Source organism: Cydia strobilella, chromosome 3 (assembly GCF_947568885.1).
Source record: "Cydia strobilella chromosome 3, ilCydStro3.1, whole genome shotgun sequence".
Taxonomy (NCBI): domain Eukaryota; kingdom Metazoa; phylum Arthropoda; class Insecta; order Lepidoptera; family Tortricidae; genus Cydia; species Cydia strobilella.
This window is the reverse complement of record NC_086043.1, coordinates 5,823,684-5,848,333: the sequence shown is the minus strand read 5'-3', so window position 1 is coordinate 5,848,333 and position 24,650 is coordinate 5,823,684. Positions and strand designations below refer to the sequence as shown.

The window sequence follows — 24,650 nt, the reverse complement described above, 5'->3', positions numbered from 1 at the left end:
TTTGTAAAATATTGCATCTAAATATTTATTTTCTTTTGAACATTGTGTAATGAGCATTGCCATGTCTTAGCCAATCAGTGAACCTACCTATTTATATGGTTAGCTCGTAGTTATACAGGGTGGGCCAATGAAAAATGCATTTAAAATATGAATAATAAATAATCAATTTTTATGTTTTTAAATAAAAATTATAATTGTAATTTGAGCAATAAATTTTACGTTTTAAAAATTAAATCATCAAGATGTCGTCCGTAGCGGTTGAAGCACTCTTCCAGTCTTGCTTGTAAATTTTGAAAGACTTTCGTTAGAAGTTGCGGAGATATTGATTGGATTTCTTGGCGAATATTCTCCTTTAATTCTGCTGTGGTTGTCGGATTATTGGAGTACACTTTTACTTCAAGTAACCCCACAAAAAGAAGTCTGCCGAAGTTAAGTCAGGGCTTCTGGGAGGCCAAGCAATGTCACCTCGCCTCGATATCAATTTTTGAGGAAATATTTCACGCAAAACTTCCAGGGTCACGTTACTTGTATGGCAGGTGGCCCCGTCTTGCTGAAACCATGTGTTGTTGTTGTAACCATACGATTCGTGAAGTTTCGGAGCCAGGAAATCTCTTAACACGAAAGTCTTTCAAAATTTACAAGCAAGACTGGAAGAGTGCCGCAACCGCTACGGGCGACATCTTGATGATTTCATTTTTAAAATGTAAAATTTATTTCTTTATCCCAAATTATAATTATAATTTTTATTTAAAAACATAAAAATTGATTATTTATGTTTTTTTTTTATATGCATTTATCACTGGCCCACCCTGAACATAATGATATAATTAATACTTATGTCGTAATATTATAATTGTTTTTAACCAAAAGGCTGGTTATGTAAAATATACGTCTAGGTACATTTTACACTTAAAAATATAAAATATTTTGATATTGGTTTGACTTTATAGTCTAGTACATGAATCAAATGAAGATTCTTATTTTGAAATTGAAAGGTGCCTTACAAGTTGCATTCCTTTGTATAGACATACTTCATAAATGTGTTAATTTGTTTTGTTTTAGTAGGTTTTTGTTTTATTTTTATATATACAAGTTGTTTATTTAGTCATCTGCAATAATTTACGGGCTGAATATATAGGTCATACTGGTCAGCTTTTTTTACTATGGGACCAACCCCGAAATCGCGAAAAAACAAATTACTCTTCCATAGAAAATGTCAAGGTCAGACAGCCAAAATGTATGAAACAGCCAATTTTTTTTTCGCGTTTTCGGGCTTGGGCCCATAGTAAAAGTTGCTCAGTATGACCTACATATTCACCCAAATTATTGCAGGTGACTAAATAAACAGCTTGTATATATATTACTATTTAAACATTGAACTATAATCGAATAATTTTATAATGATAATAAAGGCGTCCACTATCTACTTAAAAAAGAAAAGTTCATTTTCACAGTTATGAATTTTGGCAACCATGCTTCAATGGAACATGAAACACAGCCTACCTGGCTATTGTGCGACCACCAATTTTCCCGGGAGCCGGGATTTTCCATTATGCGCGTATAAGGGCCGCGATTATGTTAAATGTTAAGACAAGAATAAGCTCGGTTTTTTTTTTTGATATAGTGAAAATAGGATGAGATTTATTAAAAAAATCTCACGGTTTAAAAAATCTGCCTTATAAAGGATGAATCTTCTTTCGCCAAATTTTTCTGTGCCGGTTTTATTCGAAACTCAGTTATCTATTTTCATGTCTTTATCCGTACGCATCCTAGCCTCGTCCGTCTCAGACAAAGGAATGAAAACACATATCGAAATCACATGGGAAATAATTTATTAGGAAGCAGCTAATGATCGATACAAAACTACGTGAATCATCCTTAATAGATCCTTAATAAAAGAGCTAATAAGTTTCAGTTGGAGTTTAACGGCCTGATTCGAACTTTAAGATACGTCATAAATTTGCTAAAGATACGATATGGATCGGATATGTCAGTGTCAAAAAGTGACGTTTTTTTTTGAAGAAACGTTTGTAGCACTACAATTTTTATAAATACTTTTCATATAATATAGTTTAATATGTCGTAATTTTGAATAACGTAATATTTTACATTATTCAAAATGACGATTATATCTATCAACGACATACACAATGATATTCTGGGTTTATTGGTTATAGGGTATATTTTACCTTTCGTCTAATATACACTGCCATAATTATTATTTTATTACATACTCTAAAACATATTTGTTCTAACTAGTGATATTATATTATTATATGTAGGTCTATACATAAAAGCCTGCCAGAAAATTGGGTTAGGTTAGGTTAACGCCGTGACCCCACACAAACGAATATCTAGCAAAAAGTGGGTTAGGATAGGTTAGAACTGCGTCCCCGTATAAAACACTATGTTTTTGATTGTATAAAGTATTACGTTATACTAAAATATAATATACCAAAAGCCATTATATAATATGCCTTTATACTAGGTAAAAATTATATAAAAATAGAAATTATATCAATTATGGTTTAAATTCATTCACAATATAACAAAATCATCGTATAATAATAATTACATATAAATAAAATAGCATTATGGCAAGTATATAACAGTTTTTATATAACTATATTAAACATTACACACCCATTTTTGACGTATCTTAAAGTTCGAATAAGGCCGTAAGTTTAATTACATCACAAATAAATAAACATTGCATTAAAACAAACAAAAACATTGCCAACTCGATTTAATATAAAACGAGTTTGTTTTAAACGAGAGTTAATTACGAAATTCATCTGCCTTCAAACATAAACAGACGGTCGGGCTGTGAGATCGGACTTTACTAGGTCGACACAAAGTTTTGTTTTACATAAACGCAAAGCTGTCAAATATTTGTAATAGAAATAAGTTTGTCGGAACTTTGTTCAAGCCAAAGCCACTCTTACTCGTATAATATAACATGTATAACGGTGGAGTTACACGTAATTAGGTATACCTATGGCTTAACCGATTCAATCGTGCGATTATAAGTCTTCACCTTCAAAATGTGAAGCTAAGTACTTGTTAGATTGCTGGATATCTTATAAGCAAAGATAGATATAACTCCGTAATAGATGGATACAGTCTAAGGAAAAAACGTGCCTCGAAAATCACGAAAATTTGATTCTCGATCAGAGGGCGCCACTAGTTTTGGCCTACACTCGTATAGAGGGCGTTGACGGTTTCGTTTGGTATTTATAATTTTAACGCATATCAGTGTAAGAACATGGGTCAAAATCATAAAAATAATTAATGCAAATAAAAAAAAACATTTATCCATATTTAAAACATTTTATCGTATTTTTATAAATATTTATTTTTAGTTTTAAAGTGTGTCGACAGATGGCAGTGAACTTACTGGGGTTACAAAATTTACTATGACAGTACCGCTCTAGTATAAGTTACTCTATGCTTATAAGTAAAGAAGACTAGCAAGTTACGAAAAAAAAACAACCAAATTCGTCAAAGTAAGTACCTGTTTTTTTTTTAACAAGATTCACGTTCCTCTAGCTCTTCGCAGGAACTAATCTTAGCGATCTTTCTTAACTAACCTATAGGAATACAACTTGTATCTATATAACATTAGTTATTAGTTCTTGACAAATTGTAGCTATATTTTATCAATTGCATAAAAACGAAACCCCTTGTATTTACATGCTTTACTAAATCGTGTTTCGTGTATATTTTCGTATGTACATTCAAGACAGGACAACATATAACTGCATTTGAATTTTATCCTAACTTACTTCCAAAATAGAATAGAATAGAAGATGCTTTATTCAAAAACGCTTAATTTAAACTTAACTAATGACGCTAACATAGATTTCTGGTTATAAAGCGTTCCTGAAATGGTCTCCACTCAGCTTCATGTCAAGGAACCTTTGAGGTCCCCGACGCTGGTCTTCCGTGAAAATCTTTCCGAGAGAGCGCAACAAATACAACTTAAATATAATATAACATGAAATAAAACTATGAAAACGGATTATATCGCGTATATTGAATTTATAATACATCCCGACGTTTCGAACTCTTTACAGCGTTCGTGGTCAACGGGTGACTGAGGAAAAATTACAAAATGCAAAAATACCCACATACTAAAATAATGAACAATCATAGACTACAAACTTTAAGGCTGGTTGTACATGCAAAATCGGTTCATAAGGCTAGTTATACACTATAATTATTTTTCAAGTAAAGATATATATATATACGCGATAAAAAATAAACTATGCCGGCTCCAACCCTACACCACGGACCCGAGAAGATTTAATTCCCTCCTAAATTGTAGGAGGGTATCCCAATATGGGACCGGCAACAAACTCGGCGGGACACATCTTTTCAAAACATCAGAATGTCCAGCATCATCCAACACTACGGTCTCACAGTCTATGTCTCGCTTGCTCCTTTATCAGGTGGACTACAGGATCCCAATCTCTACCACCAGCTTGGGATCCTGTAGTCCACCTGATAAAGGAGCAAGCGAGACATAGACTGTGAGACCGTAGTGTTGGATGATGCTGGACATTCTGATGTTTTGAAAAGATGTGTCCCGCCGAGTTTGTTGCCGGTCCCATATTGGGATACCCTCCTACAATTTAGGAGGGAATTAAATCTTCTCGGGTCCGTGGTGTAGGGTTGGAGCCGGCATAGTTTATTTTTTATCGCGTATATATATATATCTTTACTTGAAAAATAATTATAGTGTATAACTAGCCTTATGAACCGATTTTGCATGTACAACCAGCCTTAAAGTTTGTAGTCTATGATTGTTCATTATTTTAGTATGTGGGTATTTTTGCATTTTGTAATTTTTTCTCAGTCACCCGTTGACCACGAACGCTGTAAAGAGTTCGAAACGTCGGGATGTATTATAAATTCAATATACGCGTTATAATCCGTTTTCATAGTTTTATTTCATGAGTAACTATCGCGGTAACCGAAGACAATATTATAATATAACAGCTATACAAATCAAATATAAAAAAATATAATACTACAGCTATACAAATTAAATATAATTTTAGCCAAATTACTAAAACTATTGATCCACACCAAAAATGTAAAAACTATTGACCACTACAGCAACAGTCATACCTCCCCAATTTGCAAAACTAGTTCCACAAAGAAACCAGAAACACAGTACACAACAAGAATTAGCACAGACTTCTAACTACGATTTTTCTGTACACTTAAAATGTATTTTTTGTAATTCAGTTTGAACGAATTCACTGACAATGAGTTCCTTAGAGGAGGCGGTATATTGTTATCTAGATCTGTATTTCATGTAATTAAATCTCTGTCTATAAAATGTTACGTAGCTAATGAATGCACGTTTTTGTCTGTGTCGTCAGCGAGGTAAATAACAGGCCGTGGCCATTTCACGCACCAGTGACTCAAATTAGGGCCCGAGCGGAACTTAAATTAAAGATGGCGTCAACTAACCGCCTGCCGATTGTAACCGGCTGATTATGAAGCAGTGGTCACTGTAATAAAAGACCGATGACTGAGCTATGGCACTCTTTTCCACTTTTAAAATACCTCGTCATTCTGTTTTAAAAGGGACCCTTGGGGAAGGGCGGGCGATATACGCTTGCACCGTATTGTACGTTTATCTCCTGTAACGTTCATTAAAACCAGGTCATTGGAAACAAGGTTCAGGTCTTAAGCAAGCACGGGTCACTGTATACGTAATATAATACGAGTATATGTTAGAATAGTGTGACCTGTTTAAACTTTTAGGGTTTCGTACAAAAAAGGGTAAAAACGGAACCCTATTACTAAGACTCCGCTGTCTGTCGGTCTGTCTGTCTGTATGTCTGTCTGTCCGTCTGTCACCAGCCTGTATCTCACGAACCGTGATAGCTAGACAGTTGAAATTTTCACAGATGATGTATTTCTGTTGCCGCTATAACAACAAATACTAAAAACAGAATAAAATAAATATTTAAGTGGGGCTGGGAATACAACAAACGTGATTTTTTTGCCGTTTTTTTGCGTAATGGTACGGAACCCATAGTGCGAGAGTCCGACTCACACTTGGCCGTTTTTCTTAAGTATACTTACTTACTCCGTTGGCTCAGCGACCCAAAATGAGACTTGGCCTCCGACACAAGACAGCGCCACTTTTCTCGATCCTGTGCGACCTCTCGCCAATTGGTGACTCGAAGTTCGCGCAGATCCGCCTCCACCCTGTCGCACCAGCGATACCTGGGGCGTCCAATAGGAATAATAGGAGGAATAGGTTTTCTTAAGTATATATTTATTATTCTGACCGATCTTCCTACTGTAAGGAGTTAGTTCATAAGTAAGTAATAATGCAACCTTGCTGTTTGTGTAGCTATTAATTGCGTGTTTATTGAATAATTGTTTAATTGTTGCTCTAACTTCCCGCACCACATGGCGATCCTGCCACGTGAGGTGTCGGGTTCGCGCGCCGCTGCGGTTGCGAAATTGCATTAATCGGACAATAGCTGACACACTCATATATCATTAGTGTTTTATTATAAAATCGAACAATGTGCAATTCAAGAGTAGAAAAGGAAGACATTTTTATCAACCAAAAACGCTGCGAAATATCTGCCAACGTCGCTCATCTCCACGAGATGAAAAGTCATTTATCGTCGATCAGTATTGTCATGACAGTGATTTGCTCACTACTGGCCGTCGGAGTACTCTACGCTTATTAAACCACATTTAAAATCGGGTCTATCGCGAATTTATTTTGTTACCTTTATTTACCGACGCTTCGACACAGGTTTCACTGGACCCGACTGGACTGGACGACTGGATAGACCCGATTTTAAATGTGATTTAATATATGTTCAAAACGCGAAAGTTTTAAATGTTATACTATACGCTTGCTATACAAGAAGTGCCACGACAGATGGTCAAGAGATTTGACCAATCAAACCATCATTCATCATCATCATCATCACACGATTGCACGATGCGTTTTATTGCGACACAAGTATATTGGGGAAATGTAGTTTATAGCCTAGCATAGACCGTAATTTTGGACTAACCTGATGACGTGGTAGACTTTCTCCAGGGGCCCCTGATCTTGGTTCCTTCGATGATGAATGTAGCAACCTCATAGGCTGGAGTCGACAGACGATCTTCTATTTGTGCTGGACACTTGGTATGGTTTTGATTTTGGGTTTTTGAGCTCAAGCTTCGGAGCGAGCGATGCGACGGCGGTTTTCGTGTTTCGAGATCATTTTGGTAGTGCAATACAACTTTCGCCGCTCATTCGATCGAGCTCTTCGCGAGACACACACTCACTGCCATCAATGTGTACCTGCTCGAGGAGTTTCTTATTCAGTGGTCTAGACGAACGAGTGCATGACCCAGTATCTAGCATCAGGACATTACGGCGATCCCAGAGTGAAAGTGAAGTGCGCGTATTCGGTAAAGTGAATAATGTGAACGAAAATAAGTGTAAAAAAAATCGGCATGAACGGTAATTATTTCGTATCTACGAGTAAGTATTCTTTATTTTTCAGCAAGGATTGTGTGCATTTTTCAGCAAGGATTGAATTTTGTTTTAAATTTTCATGATAGTAAGATTTTTTAATGTTAAGATAAATATGTTGATTTGATGGTAAGAAAATTGCAAGAGTTATTTGGTGATTTAAAAACCATTAAAGAACACTTAGTTAAGCAGCTATGATAGAAGAATGTCTGGAGTCCTTAAGGTAAAGTTAAAAAAGTCATTGTTGAGGTCGGCTTAAGTATTCTTGCTGGGCATAGACTTCCTCTTCTTCCGATTAATATAATATCCGAAAAAAAATAAAGTTGGGTGGGGTTAAATAAGTGGGCAAAGACATGGGTGGAAGCTAGTAAATACAATTCTCGTACGGAACATCATAGAATGTAAGAAGTCGACCCGTAAATCAACCGACTTCAAATGGTGCGCACGAATAATTGCGCTCTGCTTTTGTCAGCAGAGGCAAGCTCAAGCTTATTCTGATTTACAATGCTCGGGCTTCTAACCATATTTCGCGAACCAGATTCTAATTATTCTACTGAAACTAAAATATGACGTGTCTCCTACTGACATGACATCATTACATAACTAAGAGCTATTTGCATTGTGTTACTTTTAATTAAGCTCTACCTAATTCAGATTCATAGTAATCTTCCTTAGAAATTAATTTCATTAATTCTTTATTTTAATATGCACGTTTATGATAAAATGCAGATATTGATGAGGCAAAAACGATTCAATTGATCACTTGAATAAATGATTTTTTTTATCTTTATCTAATCAGAAAGCTCAGTGTTTTTGTGACAGACGCGTAAAACTTTTTCGTATAACACAATGTGTATTATTGTTATAATGTAACTGTTACTGTCATTTAATTTACATTACATTAACGTTATTATTTTTGCTGGAATTATAAAAATACTTTAGGGTGCGCGAAATGGCACCTTAAAAACTATTTGATCTTGAGTTCAAGTCTCTGTGAAATCGTTCCTTAGTTCCTTAAAAATATTCATTAAAAAATAGTATTCAAAAATTGGTGTTTCAAACTTTTTATAATCTTAATCATAAAGTTTTTACTAGCAACATACAATATAATTTATCACTTCAAGAGCTCTTCTGGCACTAAAATTCGGAGTAAATGTGTAACATCAAAACCAGAATACGCCTGCAACAGAATGCTTTTCCAAATGAGAGAACATGAAGGAATTCCAATCATTGACGTGATCACAGCTTTCGCAAAAACGGCACAGTACAGTTCTATGAGTATCTCACTTTATTGGATTAGTGGGTGCAATTTTATATCAGGAAACGTCTTTCTTGTTTCTTTATATTAAATATTATTTGTATCTCAATTCTTAACATATTCTTGGACTTAACGAAAGACACTGAGAATATAAAAAAGTAAAAAAGTTACATAAGTCTAGTGTCTAATGTAACTTTTTTATATTCTCAGTATGTTTATTGACAGTGTATCAGTGTGTATAGTGTATATCAGAAAACGTCTGACTTTCTTGTTTTTGTATATTATTTGTATCTCAATTCTTACCATATTCTATTATTAAGTCACTAGACTTTTGTAATTTTTTAATATTCTCAGTGTTTCTTTCGTTAAGTCCAAGAATATGTTAAGAATTGAGATACAAATAATATTTTAAAAAAAAACTAGAAAGGCGGACGTTTCCTGAATATAAAAATTCAGGTCGAATTATTTACTTTACATTATTTCCCTTGAAGAACATATAGAACAAGCAAGCCAATAGAAAGCGAGTTATATGGATGCCTCGCACTATTGTGTCAATTAGCTAAGTAAGGCAAGGTGCTAAGCAATTCAATTTGGCCACTGGCCCTAACGGTCGTCGGACAATGCCTGCCCTTCGCTCGTAAAGACAGCGTGCAGTTACGGGATGTGGGGTACAAGTGATAGACTGTTATTACAATATCATGATTTACATGATATTTGCCTTGTCCTCCTTTTCTTCAACAGTAACGCATCTTACTTCGAATTCTTAATTAGAATTTGTTGGCTTGTTGAAATAAATTGTTCTTTGCAGATAAGATTGTCTATTGTCATGTTTTTATGTACCCTGCTTTTTGATTAAGGTGTGCAACAAATTTTAACTATTGTATTATATTAAAAGAAAAATCGTATACATGTAGATATTTAGTAATTACATAGTATCTGCAATGTAAGAAAATCTAAATGTCCATTCACATAATATAATGGTTAATGCGTTTTAAAGCGAAGGAGAGGACATTTTCACTAGGTACAATTATTTACCTTTCACATAGTTTTTTGTCATTAACTTATAGTACTCGCTAGTTTTCACGACTTAAACCGAACATTTCTCCGATCGTAGCGTCCGCTTTCATTGCCCGCACGTAGTTCAGACCACACATTGACATGCGCCTCGATGGCCACGCTGGGGCCATTCACTTTGATGGCTCATCACCGTTTCTTTCCAAAGTATAATAAGGCTTTAGGGTTTAGGTAAAGGTTGCGGTCTTTATGGGCTAATAAACTTTAGACACTTATAATTTATTACAAATAATAGGGTTCTAAAATCAGCACTTCCAGCCCAATGTCAAACAAAACCTACTTACGTATACTGCAGTCGCAGTAGGTACCTAAATTATAGGAATCAGCCAAACACTTTAGGTTGACGATAAATAAGACTACAGCTCTTTTTTGTATTAAAACATCCAAATTTTCAGTTTGAATTTTTCGGACCTCTTTATACTCCCACTTACCATACAAGTTGTAGCCTTGTAGGCCAAATTTTATTATTAACCTTTGTGGGTTCTACGACCTCTATTCTGTTTATGGCTCGCACTGGTTAATGGGACCTCTATAACTCCATCACGCAATTAAGCAAGTTCTTAAGCCTGCTTAAGCTGTGTAATCTCAAACACAATAACCGTCACCTGTCTTGTATAAAAAGGCTTACTTTTATATGCGACGCAAATGTAGGTTACGCCCTTTTAAAACTTTCCGTAAACTCTAGCATTTTGTGAAAGAGTCGTAACTGTGTTAGAGAATTTATGATACAAAGTACCTTTTGAAACTGAAAAGGAAGTGCTAGCTGATCCAGTGGATTACCCTATATTTTCCAAGACTATTCACACCTTTATAAATATTTACAGAAGTTTATATAATTATTATAATTAACCTTGTTTAAATGCGGAATTTAATTCGTATTAGACGACGAAACGATTTGCAGTTATTGTTTAGGTACTTTTTAGGGTTTCGTACCCAAAGGGTAAAAACGGGACCCTATTACTAAAACAAACAAAAAACCCGACTGTTTAAATATATTTTTGAAATGGTCTTTTCACTAGCTTTCATTTAGTACCCATATTGCTAGCAAACGAGGTCTATAGATTCACGACAGCCGCAGACAGATCTCGAGTTTGCAATATTTTTACCTCCGGAGTTACGCACAATGTGAAAAACATTGTGTGTAACTTGCAAAGAAAAAACTAAATTTTACGCGAAATAATTCTTAAATACGGTGACATTTCAGACATTCCTCCGCCATATTGTCATTTTTTTACAGGTTAGGCATGTGACTGTGAAAATTGTGTAAAAATATACTAAATAAACAATTTTAGTAGTGACTTGAAATTAGTAGGTAAAAATATTATAGAAAGTACGATAAAATAAATTTGTAAAATTATTAGAGCTTTCGAAAATTCAGCCACTACAAAAGTTACAAAAGGGGTTAAAAGTGTGTTTCGTGATATAAATCCACGTGGACGAAGTCGTGGGCAACAGCTAGTTACAATATAATTTCGCCATGTCTGTCTGTCTTTAGGGTACTTCTCCTATGTATACGGAAAGCAGGGATAAATAGATTATTTTCGCTTCAATTTTATAATATGGGGGATATTAACTAGGTAGGTTTTTTGGAAGGGGATTTTAAATAACCATTTTAGGAATACGTAAATATATTTTGAAATAGATAATCGCTCCGAAATCCTAAATACATGTATACCCCAACCCCATAATAGAAAGCCTTATTAAGAGCTGCGTAGATACTAATTGTAGTACAATAGGGATGATGACACATGTTGAATTTTATAACAAAGCAATTTATCATAGTAATGTGAATATTAAATTAATATATGAAAATGATCTTATATTATTTTAATATCCACATTACTGTGATACCTACCTTCCTACCTGAAAGTTTCAAAGCACGTATACATAAAACACTGATCCCGATAAGATATTTTACTTCTTCTTGTTTCACCATCTAAAAGATATTAAGAGCAGGAGCAGAAGGAACGAGTTTGTAATAAAATTATTAAAATTCTTCAATCACCTTAACAGTTCCGAGCCGTCACTTCCCGGTATCCGAGGTTATTAATCAAAGCCCCTTTCAATTATAAGATGGTTGAATAAATAAAAAAACCGGCCAAGTGCGAGTCGGGCTCGCCCGCCGAGGGTTCCTTACATTTTTTTTTTTACAAATTTAGAGTTTTCATATTTTTCCCTGTACTTGTAGTGTTCTAAGGTCAACGGTAAGTACCCTATAAATTTTGATTCCCTTAAGAGTGTCGAAATATACCTACGTTTATTGCGGCATAAACGGCCGTATCTTTTTTTACGTTAAATTAGAAGTTTGATTTTTTAACAACATCAAGGGGCTATAGACCTGTATATAGTTTTAATTTCAACTTGATACCTCTACGCGTTCCCAAATGAAAGGGTCTTGACTTGACAGACAGGCAGAAGATGGACGGATGGACGGACAGACGGACGGACGGACAAGAAAGTGATCCTATAAAGGTACGGAGCCCTAAAAAGCTTCAAAAAGTTGTTCAAAGTTGTTGGTCAACGGTTTTTGTAACAGTTTTCGTGAGTTCCACTTGGTTCTTATGAAGACATTTTATTAAGAGCAATTAACGTCCGTGTCATTAAATTAATTTTGCCTCTGATTGTGCCATTGCACAAGTAACTAACTATGACTTAACCGTTGTTACTATGAAAAAAAACAATATCGAGTTATACATGTACGGAAAGCTATTTTGTGGTAGTCTACATAATGTGATTATTGTAGAATATGCTCCATGGTACGGTATATTACGTAAATACATAAATTATTTTTGAGCGATACCATCAAACCGCTTTGTAAATGCATACCAAAGAATATTAACGCCATTTTATCAGTGTTAAACGTTAACAAAATAAAAAGCAAGCAATATAAAACATAAAGCACACTAAAGCAAAAAAAGCCTAGTCATCTAATAGTCAGAGAACCCTCACCAACCGTGGCCAGTTTTGCAATACCAAATCGTTTTAATACAATCGTGAAAAAGATTAATGGTTGATTTTCGGTTTAGAATAAGCGGCTTTGAAGAGGCGAGCCGGGCTTTAGGCGGGTGGCTAGTGATGTGCGAAAATATGGTACAGATAATTAAAAAATATTTTTATTTTTATGTTAAAGCATTCAATAGATTTCCGAAAAAAAACATGGCAAAAGTTGTCTCATGTGTCAAAATAGAATATTCGGAAAAAAAGAAAAATTTGGAAAATTTATTCTGAGAATGTTTTCCGTGATGTCAGGAGTAGTATAACTAGGTACGATTTATATCACAAGATTCACAATAGGTATAAATAATAAGTAAAGCATTTTTATTTTACATAATATCTGATATATGATTAAGAAAAATGTAATCTATTATAAAAAATATATCATGATTAACTAACTAAAACTACTATACCTATAAAAAGATTGCTTTAGATTGCATGTCCCCTTGCTTTAGATACAACAGAAAAAAAATATTGTCTCATCACTAGGTGGGAGTGGTGGGACGCCGCCATTAAAGTGCAGTAGGCTCTGAAAACGGAGTTTTGAAAAGTCGTAACGCTTTTTTAGATCACAATATCATTGCCAAAAATTTTATTAACAATCTTGAGGCCTTTCTTTAGGGGCTTCTCTGATTTGAATTCTGAGTTTTTGACTTTCGCTCGAAAGAAAAAAAACAGGACCATAGGTCTAAAATGCACTTATAAAAATTGTAACAAATTTTGCAGAAAAACTAAAAATATAAAAATTATTTATAAAAAAAATTAGCAATATGCATTGCTTGAGGGAACTCGGTGATTACTTTTTTATTATTAAGGCCGTTCCATCGGTTTGCCGCTGTCACTGTCACATTTCGCAAGTAAGAACGGGAAATATCATACGCGCCAAATGTCAATTTTGATCGAATTTTGTCGATTTTTATTTATTTTAAAAACGTTACCTTACAATATCGAAATTCGAAAGCTATGAAATTACTATTTAAGTTAAGATTGTTTTTTCTTCTTTTTTTGTTTATAGTATCACTATATTAGTATCACATAATAAATAACCGAGTAAAGTACTTTGGGAATTAATTGTATCGAGCGAAGTGTCATAATTCGTGTATCGGAAGCTATGTTGTTAAAGATAATATAGTAAAGAACTACATATATTTTTTCCACGTCGACGAATATTAACGCCTGTTAGAAAAACATGATCATATAAGGAGATTTTTTCGCCTTCCGGCTCAGGGAACCGCCTTAAAACACACAAAAAAACATGCTCAGTGAGAGTGAAAGAAGCTAGAACACAAACCTACTGGGCCTTAATACTCTGTCCACCTAAATATTTGATTTCCGGATTCTCTTTCAATGAAAGGGCTAAAAATATACATGAGGTATTGGACTCTTTTCTTTGAAATAAATAAATGACGCTACCTACTAGGACTTCATGTTTTATTCGGTTGTTACTAGGTAGATGGATTAACGATGTACATTTGGGTAAAAGGATTTTCGTGACGAGTTAGCTTTAACGCCTTAATGCGGCCATTCAATAAAAGAGTTTTGAAGCGTTTTTTTATTTTCTTGAAATGAAATTATTTTTATAAATATAGCATTGAACAATTGAGTACTTTGATAATATTGAGAGGATATTAATATAATCCCGTTCAACACTCATAAATTTGAATGTAGATACAAATTGAAACTGAACTGAATTTTAGCTAAGTAAAAATTACCGTTTAAGCGATTCAATTAAACTACTTTTACTTTTACATTATTATTTATTATTTTATGTAAATTAAAGTTTTTTAAGCGACCGATAATCTCTCAATCATTCTTCATTCTTATTATTGCTAGGAAGATAATCTTCTCAAGTACTTACATATACTCGTGTTTAACCTGCAATCCTGGGGATTTAGAATCAAAAGTTTAATATCAATTCATCATCGTCTGTCATCATTAGTAAAAGTGGCGCGGGAGGACGTACCATGGACCGCGCAGCGACTGTGGGAGCGTTTTTTTAGTGTTTTTGTAGGGAAAGCGCTGCGTCGCATAAGTTTTGGGTGAGTGTTTCGGCCTATCTTTTGTGTTTAGATGGATGTGTTTATTTTTAATAAACTCACTAATCACTTAAATTTCGTAGTCTATAAAAGTTTTTTTACATAATTGAAATAGTTGAGGTACACATTAAATTATTGTAATAATTTCCTATCCCTCAGTACCGGACACAGTAATAGTACCGTAATGCCGGACAGTGAATATGCTTTTTTTCAGTTGTATTTTGGACCTACGATGTTTCAGATCAAGATGGGCAAGAAAAAATGGAAGAGAAAACAAAATGTCCGGAAAAGAAGATGTGAAAGAAGTGAACATTTTATATATAAAGGAAAGCCAGCTAACATTTTAAAAGGTAAAGAAAAAGGTGAAGTTGAGGGGAACTAAGTAAACAAGTGAAGAGTGAAGTTAAAAAAGGAGGAAAAACAGCAGCTATTGGTTGATGCAGCCCGTAGTATGTTTAGAGCCACACTGGGGAAGACTGGGGGAAGACTGGATACAGGGCTCCAGGTTGCCATGGGTGGCCCGGATGTCAAGCGCAGGAAGCATCTGCTTGACATTCCATAATGTTCAAAAGATTATATTACTAAGTACCTCTTGCAAAGTAAAGTTTTTTTCAGTAAAGTAAACTTTTCGTTTTTGAATTAATTTATGTAGAAGTTGTATTTGTGTTATTTTATTTTGATTCTAAGGTTTTTGTGACTAAAGTAATTTATAAATAAAGATATAAACTTTTTTAGGCGCGACTAGAGGGTAACTCAGTTTTTTTTTCTGACGGAAGTAACGCTCAGCAGTGACACATGCATAATAATAGGACACACGTCAAAGTTCTAACATAGCGATAAACGTCAAAGAAGTTTAACTTCAATCGCGCGTAAAGATGCACACACTTTTTATTTTCTTCTAAAGGCTTAGGTGTCCGCCACTCGGGGACTTTCCCCTACAGTCTTCATTCAATCGCCGTCATCATACACTAAATTTTGCCGACATACGTTTTTCAAAAAATAAATCACATCATCATCAACCCCACGTATTATGTAAAGTTAGGTATCATTGTTCTAGAAAATTACATACATAGCAAAGGTCACAAGATATCCAAATGTAATGGCGCAAGGAGGGCGTAACAGACATTAATTATTGATGTCGATTGAGTACCAGTAATAGTTAAAACATCTTTTGCACCCCATAATACTGTACTCTTCTTTAAGTTGACTATTGTAGTATCCTGCAAAGCGGCCAACAATTTCCTTACTTTACGACATACCTAGCTGCTTCCCCAGCTATAATACTCGTAAAATAGCTAGTTTAGTTGAACAATCATGCGACTGAATAATATATGAGATGTCTACGTGATGACTTGGCAACTCGCTCTGTACTGAACATGTAATATTATTGGGCGATCATTCGCGGGCTGATCCAATAATACCACAATACGAACTTTATTCAGAATATTACATGAGACGCAGTACACGAAACATTATTGATTACGATGTGTTATTATTATTACGGGTAGAGATGGGCCGAATTTTATTTGGTTAAATGTTCGGTTCAGATCTTACCGAACCGAATATTCGGCCGAACAATTCGGTTCATATGTGTCATTTTCATAAACCATTTGAAAACGCTTCAATAACTTTAGCAGCTAAAGATGAATCTTCTTAAGAGGCCCACTGACTATCAGTCTGCTGGACGTGATCGGTCTGTCAGTTAGAACAAAATATTGACAGTTTCAAACAACTGACAGGCCGATATCGTCCGGCGGACTGATAGTCAGTGGTCCCCTCTAGACAATTCCCTAGAAACAAACAGGTCAAAAGGCAAGAACTCTCAAACAAATTTTCAACACACTCCAAATAATCAAAAATCTTATCCAGTATTTTAATGACAACGGGAAAATGAAACCTTACGGAAGAGATCTTGAAAGTTCTCGAGGAGCTTACATTTTACAGTATTACAATAAGACAAACATAATAAAAAATATTTGCCGAATATTCAGCACTTGAACCGAATAATTCGGCCAAACACGAACATTGGAAAACTTGCCGATGCCGAAAATCGAATCATTACCGAATATTCGGCCCATCTCTAATTACAGGTCGCTTTTGTTAATTGAGATGATAATTTAATTTAATTGTGTTGGTTGAGTATATTGCTAATTAATGATTGACGTTGTTATTGTATCAAAACAACGATAAGTTAACAGAGAAACTGGGTACTTGTAAACAAGCGTAGGATGAAATTTTAGATAATAATTTTAACCATATTGTTGTCACGTCTTCCTTACGTATTGTATTATGCCGTTTCATTTTGCACGTATAAATATCTTGGCGAAGTTTTCACTTGCGTAGGTAAATTTGCTAATTAGTACCTGTAATGAGAGACTAATGAATAATGATAGAGCTTCGAGTCAAGTTAGAACAGTTTCAAACTGTGTCTAATTTAGTTAATTGTTAATAATGTACGCGTAAGTACGCGTAACATTTTGAGGATTAAACTGAGGATTGGATAATTATGGTCTAAGATACGTTATAACAAAGATAGATATAACTCCGTAATAAATGGATACAGTCTAAGGAAAACACGTGCCTCGAAAATCAAGAAAATTTGATTCTCGTTCAGAGGGCGCTACTAGCTTTGGCCAACTGTCGTATAGATGGCGTTGACGGTTTCGTTTGTTATTTAACAATTTTAACGCATATCAGTGAAAGAACATGGGTCAAAATCATAAAAATAATTAATGCAAATAAAAAAAAACATTTATCTACATTTAAATACATTTTATCGTATTTTTATAAATATTTATTTTTAGTTTTAAAGTGTGTCGACAGATGGCAGTGAATTTACTGGGGTTACAAAATTTACTATGACAGTACCGCTCTAGTATAAGTTACTCTATGGTTATAAGGAATACCAGCTACTCTCATGTTATTTATTTTTGATAAGAGATAAATGATAGATAATATTCACATTGACACATTGCAAATAGAATGCCTAGTGAAACTGCGTACGATATACGTATATTTTTAGATAAAACTCGGTTAAACTAGGCAACCGTGGACTGGACCAACTTTTTAATAAGGCAACCTATTACAGTTAGATTATATATAAAATAAGCTTTAATTTGATATAATATACGTTTAAATAACAAACAAAAGTAAAAAAAATCTGTCCGTACGCAATTTTACGAGGCAACCTATTTGCAATCTGTCAATGTGAATATCATATATCCTTTATTTTTTTTTTGCAGCAAATCTTTTTAAAAAAATTGAGAAAAATAACCTTTTTTGTGTCCTTATCGACTTCTAATCAGATATTTTGGTTATAATGTAGTTGTATGTTATTTGTTGTATATACATTTACATAAAATAACAATAAAGGAATATAGATGTGCTTTATTTGATAGCTCAATCCAAGTCAATGAATTCAAATATGACATCGTCTTCTAGTCATAGATAGCTGACCCATGAAGGCCTAACATTATTTATATCTACCTACTTACCCACTTTAATTGAGACCATAGATTTTTGTAGTATCGCACGAGGCAGTTTTTTTTTCTTCCTTCGTCTTGTAATTCTTTAATATTTTCCTATACTGTACAAAATAGTACAGTAGTGTAGATATGAGAGTTCTGGACCACATGACGTTGTGATGACGTCATCATGACGTCATGTGGTCCAGAACTCTCATGTCTACCCTACTCTAACCATTTTTTTTCTAAGCTTGTCTTTCTTTCTTACAAATATTGTAATTTTAAGATGTTATTAAACATTTAATATCATCCAATCGTTTTCTGTCTCATGCTATAACGTAAGAGGGCTATGTCAGCAGCCCGCCGCGCGCGCGCCAGCGGAAGCGCCCTACTAGCGGTCATCGCAGATCGAGTTGACTCTCCATTTGTGAGGCACTGGTTGTCATTGCACGCACCAGTGTCTCAAAGATGAGTTAAATAATAAGTCTTGTATGGGTATTAATTAATTTATGAGGGACATGTTACTTATTTTTACGCGACTTTGATTTTTGTACGACATTCGATTTAAAGTTAGTTTATTTGAAATTCTACGTGAATCATGTTTTATTTATTAGTTAATTTTTATTCTTTTATTTTTGACATGTTTCCAGTAACTTAGTTAATATTTTAGTAATACATATTTTAATTTTTAAGTTTGTATTTTAATTTTAATAGATTTTTATGTTTCAAAGCTTTTATGAGCCATGTTGCTTGAATTAAATGAATACAAATACAAAATATAACACCTAAAAACCTAGCCACGACTTTGTCCATCTAGAAGTCCTTAAGCTGTATCCTTCCTTCCTCTCTTCCTTTCAGTACCTACCTACTTTCATTGCATCTCCCTTATCACCACAGTATCATTTCAGCTCTTTTGGGGACGATATCCCGGATGAAAAGTATGTATCCAGGCTATAATTGATCTGCTCTCTTTTCCAATTTTAGCCATGTCTTTTCAACCTTTTTTGCTTAATTGAGCACCAAATATCTAAACATAGAATAGAATAGTTTTTTTTAGTTTTAATTAGTTTGTTACACCAGACCTGCAAACAACAACACACACATACAAACTATCACATAATATATAATATTTATAGTGTAGCAACTTGTGGAAAGAGCCTTGTATGATAATGCAGCGAAGTTACGAAGTTCGCGGAGTTTCGCCGACAAGTTTAATTACGTGCCGGATTATCTCTCGCCACTCGTGGACCGGGATTATTTTTGTGCAAACAAATAAGAAACGTTTCTGAAAAGATTTTTAACCGGCTCCCAAAAAGTAAGGATGTCTATTCTGCATTATTGCTATATTATATTATCATTAAAATAAAAATTCATTTGATACAAAATATTTCATTTAATTACAATGTTATCCTTTATGTGGACAATTGTCGACCCATCAGAAATAATGATATTACTTTTAAATAATTGCAGTGCTATTACTTAACAGGTCGCAATGAAATAATATGAAAATGTAATGTTATGGAAAGAAGGAATGTCAATATCAATAATGATTGTCTCGCTAATAGTGCCTGCCCGCATTATTGCGTGAACAGTTAATTTTTATGCCTTCATAAATTTATTTTTATTATTAGGTCAATCGAATGCAAAGTCAGCCGGTACATTTTATAATGATTCATATGTTTACGCTCCTGAAATAACCCTCAACTTCGCTTTATCTGTGACAACCAAATTATACATGAAGAAAATATTTTTCTTCAACAGAGGCGCTCTTCCAAACGGCACGCTATGGCTGGGCGCGTTCAGCGCAGCGCAGTACCGCAGCGACGTGCACGCGGCCACGTACCGCTGCCGCGCGGCAAGCAGCGTCGGCGCGATTCTGTCGCGGGACATGCGGGTTGAAGCGGGTAAGTAGCGTTACCTACATACTCGTATCTGTTTATCGTATGGCTTACAGTTCCCTTCTTCAACTTATCAAATATTGGGATCCAGGTGTGCTGCAACTGCATTCGTCATAAGTGTCCTTAGATCTGCCGATGTCCCACTAAACTTTGTTGTGGGACAGTCAAAAACAATGTGATGTACCATCGGATCTGGATCGTCATACTGACATTCCATTGCCTCACACCATTTCCATTCATTGGCGTTACTGTCATTATTTGTATGCCACTCAATTGTTTGGGCGCACTTGACTCGCAACTTTTCCAAGCAGCATGAAAGCATGAAAGGCTCTAAGTAAGTGAGAAAAAGAACGCGTCATCGGCGCCATGCGTTACGGAGAAAGTTTACTGTCAAGCGTCGGTTTTGCTAGACAGTGAGAATTCTAGATTAAGGACTATGATCTAATTGATGCTGTAATCCAAAAGATGTTATACGTCAATGCGGTAACGCTGCCTTACTAAAGTTCTCACGACGTTTATAGGAATCCAAATCTACTTAATAATGTCATTTTAAGAGTACCCAGCAAGCTCGGCCGAATTTCACCTTCCCATACAAATGGAGTTTCGTTCTCATTTTAAAACTACGTGACGAGGACTGCATACATGAGGTATATCTAATCCTGTAATTAGTTTATATAGCTCCAGTTTATAAAACAAATTAAATAGAGCAAAACAAGTGAAAAACTTAAATCTGAAGCTACATAAACTAATTACAGGACGAGATACCCTAAACGTTATCCTATTCTAATTACAAAGTTTTAGAGCAATCTAGCTAGTCGTTTTAAAATGAGAGTGTAATTACGTTTGTATGGAGAACCGAGCTTGCTGGGGACTCTTAACTAACAGCATATACATGGGTAGCGGATTTCCAGTCTGTGCATTATCCAACATTCCATGGTTTCAATCTGGCATACATTCAATACCAATATCGAATTCTCATTACCTATACATACATATATCAAACCCTCATCCGAATTCTACATTTCCATTTCTATCTCATTCACGTTATCTCATATTCTATAAACTAGCCGTGGTAAAGCCAAAAAGCGGAGTATTTCCACTTATACTTTCACCCCAATAAAATCCGCACGCATCTGAAGTGGCCAGCAATTTGGGCTGTGACGCGATTTGCAGCGCCCGTCTCGAGGCGCTCTCATCTCTCCTAATCGCTCGAACAATGCGCTCTCGAGCTTGAGTGTGCGGGGTTTTTTCTCAAGCGCTCGAGTTGCTAAACTTTTTTCATGCCTTTGACCAGAGTGAGATTATCTGAAAGATTATAAGCTTTGAAAATAAAACAGGATTATTATACTCGTAGTACTTAAAACCGCGTGAGACAGCCTAACAGAACTAAAATATATTTTTTGTATACTAACTCAATCCCTTAGGATAAAATAGATCAATGGTTTACTGGAGGCGTATTCTGATTGTAATAACAGGTTAAGAATTTGATGTGGATTTGTTTTGGACATTTTTTCAACCAGAAATCTCACTTTCGACACTGACAAATCATATCCATAACAAACCTACATCAAGTTCGTAACCTGTTACGAGTATTACAATCAGAATGCCTTTTGGACTGTTGTTTTTAAAATAAAAATTGTGTACTAAAAATAAATGAAATACCAAAATAGAGACGAGTAGATTAATTCGACGGGAACTCTTAAATAAGTAATTTAGCATATTAAAATTATGTCGAGATTAACATATAAACATCAAATAAAATTAATCTAATGGGTTATTCTATTAAATTTAATACCTTTGACGATTACTATGAGCTCATTACGAAATTCGAAGTTTACACTTTACAACAACTGTGGTTCTTAACTGATGGTCCGCGGACTACTATAGTGACTCACGGGGGCACTTAACGTATTCCCTACCAGCACTAGCTACACACTAAGTTCGTAGCCGATAACGCGGGTTTTCCGCTTTATAGTGGAAAGCGCATAAGAACAGAGAACCCGCCTACGTGTCGCTGGCAATGAATGTGTTAAATTGGCCGAAGAATTTATAGAGAATATTTATAATTGGTGGTCATCTGCAAAAAAGAAATTGTGTATGTATCGATATCACAGAGAGGTGAAAAATCACGGTTCTACGCCATTATTACACGAACAAAGCCAAGGAAATGGCAAGTCAATGACCCAGTGAAAACGTTTTGCTGACAACAGTGACAACAGCTTCAACGAGCCGTGAGCGGTCTCGTAGCCTCGTAGACGTGTAGATTTGTAGCTCTCGTAGCATCGTAGCCCGCCGTGTTATAGAAGAAGCATATGAGTGGTTTCACGTTTTATGACTTTTTGTTTTGCTACGCCGCAGTTCTTTTGTGAACTTACTTTCAAATGGTTGTTAAAAATACACTTGTAAAAAAAATCATTTTAACTCCACCAGAAATGTCGACTTTAAACCTGAAATTAAGTATTAAATCTAAACTGAAATGGATGTCATATATTAAAGAAAAATAGGCCTGGGGTTCAAGGCAAGGCAAATAAAACTAAAATAATGCATTTTTATCAAAGAAAAGTAATGAGACCCATTGATTGCAATTATGAAGGAACGGTTATAGAATCAGTAAGCAATACAAGTTTTTTAGGTGTCCGAATTGACAATCATTTAAATTGGACAGCTCATACTGAGACAGTTTGTAAAAAAATCAATAAATATGCTTTCGCTTTGTACAAACTTTCCAAGCAAGTTAGTACGGAAGCTGTGATGATGGCTTGTCACAGTTTCGTTGGGTCAACCTTACGATATGGGATCATCTATTGGGGTAATTCAGTCAACAGAGAAGCCGTCTTTATCGCACAGAAAAGATGCGTGAAAGCGATTCTAGGGCTTCACCTAACAGATAGCTGTGTACCACATTTTAAAGACCTGAAAATTCTTACATTTCCCTGCCTCTACATTTTTGAAATTGCGATGTACATCAAAACAAACCCAACACTATTCAGGACGGTCTCTGAGGTATTTGCTAGAAATTCGAGGTATCCTCAGAATCTCTTTCCTGTTTCCGCAAATACTGGCCTAATGCGCAAAAGTGTGTTCTGCTTAGCTAGTAAGATTTATAACAAATTGCCTGTCCATTTCAGAATGTTACCCTTAAATCAGTTTAAGCACAAACTACTGACATTTTTAATTGATAATTGTTTTTACACCATTTCTGAATTTTTGCTGTATAATTTTAACGCTTCTGATTTGACATGACTTTAATATTAATAATAACTAGGTATTTATATAGATATGTAAATTTATATCGCATGTAAGTATGTAAGGAAATTATTCAAGTTTTTGTACGCCATCAGGCAGGGTATAGTGCTACAAATATTTATTTACCGCCACTGTAGTTTGACATATACTCGCAAATAAAAACACTTTGAACTTTGAAGGCGTTAGCCCGGATTGCTAAAGACGCCGGTTCGAATCCGGCCTTTACCACTGGAGGGCTTCTTCACTTTTTCTTTAATATATGACATCTATTTCAGTTTATAATTTTTACATAGTAGTGTGACTACTTAAAAAACACAAATCAAAAATATTTAATAAAATAATTTGATTTGTTCCCAAAGTTGTGTATTAACTTAACTAACTCACGTGTTTTTAGTCACTCGCGCGACATGTTTCGGAGAGCCTAGGTCTCCATTTTCAAGCACTAACAGTGCCTGAGTGAGTAGCGGTCGGCTAAGTTAATTAAGTTAATATGTATCACGATAGTTTAAATTCGATTGTTGTGTATTAAATCAAATTTTTCCCGATAATTTTTCTGATGAAAATATATATATTTTTTTGTATTTTAACTAGTTGTTACCTACTAAAGTAAAATGGCACCAAAAATCGTATGAAATTAATTGACATATTTTTATTTTATTAATTGAAGTTATTATAAAATTGTACGTTGTATTGATTTACAATTTTCATACAATACATATATTGATGTACAACGTGTTTTTCCATTTTACGTTCCTAACTTATCCTCAGGGTCCTTGTACACACACAACATCCACATCAGAAAATCATAAAATATACATGTTACGCGGATTCCGCTATATCCCGCGCTCGGCCCCCAGCATAGTCAAGCGTTCATTCCATTAACGGACCCACAAAGGCCCGGACCTCAATCTGGACCCTCCGACCTTCTCCAATAAAGAATCGTATTTGCATTCTCGCCTCGAGATTGATCCAGACTTGCCTTCCCAAATGTCAATACGCCGGGTTAAGGGTAACCCCCTTCAAACGAAAGGGAACCTTACCTGAATCCAGTAAGGTTCAGTTCACTTTAAACACGAGTAATGCTTTGTAAGGCTGGACTGGAATCGTTTTCGACGTATATTGAATTCGGGTTTTTTACCTGTTTAAAACAATTTGTTGAAATGAAATCTC

General features: G+C 34.9%; 1 protein-coding gene across 1 annotated transcript in view; it reads left to right on the top strand.

Annotated features, from left to right (window-relative positions):
- Positions 1-24,650, top strand: part of LOC134756196 (cell adhesion molecule Dscam2-like) — a 224,288-nt gene that overhangs the window by 132,330 nt on the left and 67,308 nt on the right. The window contains exon 3 of the mRNA XM_063693024.1: positions 20,098-20,240. Coding sequence (XP_063549094.1) covers positions 20,098-20,240 — 143 coding nt within the window. The remainder of the gene's footprint in view (positions 1-20,097; positions 20,241-24,650) is intronic.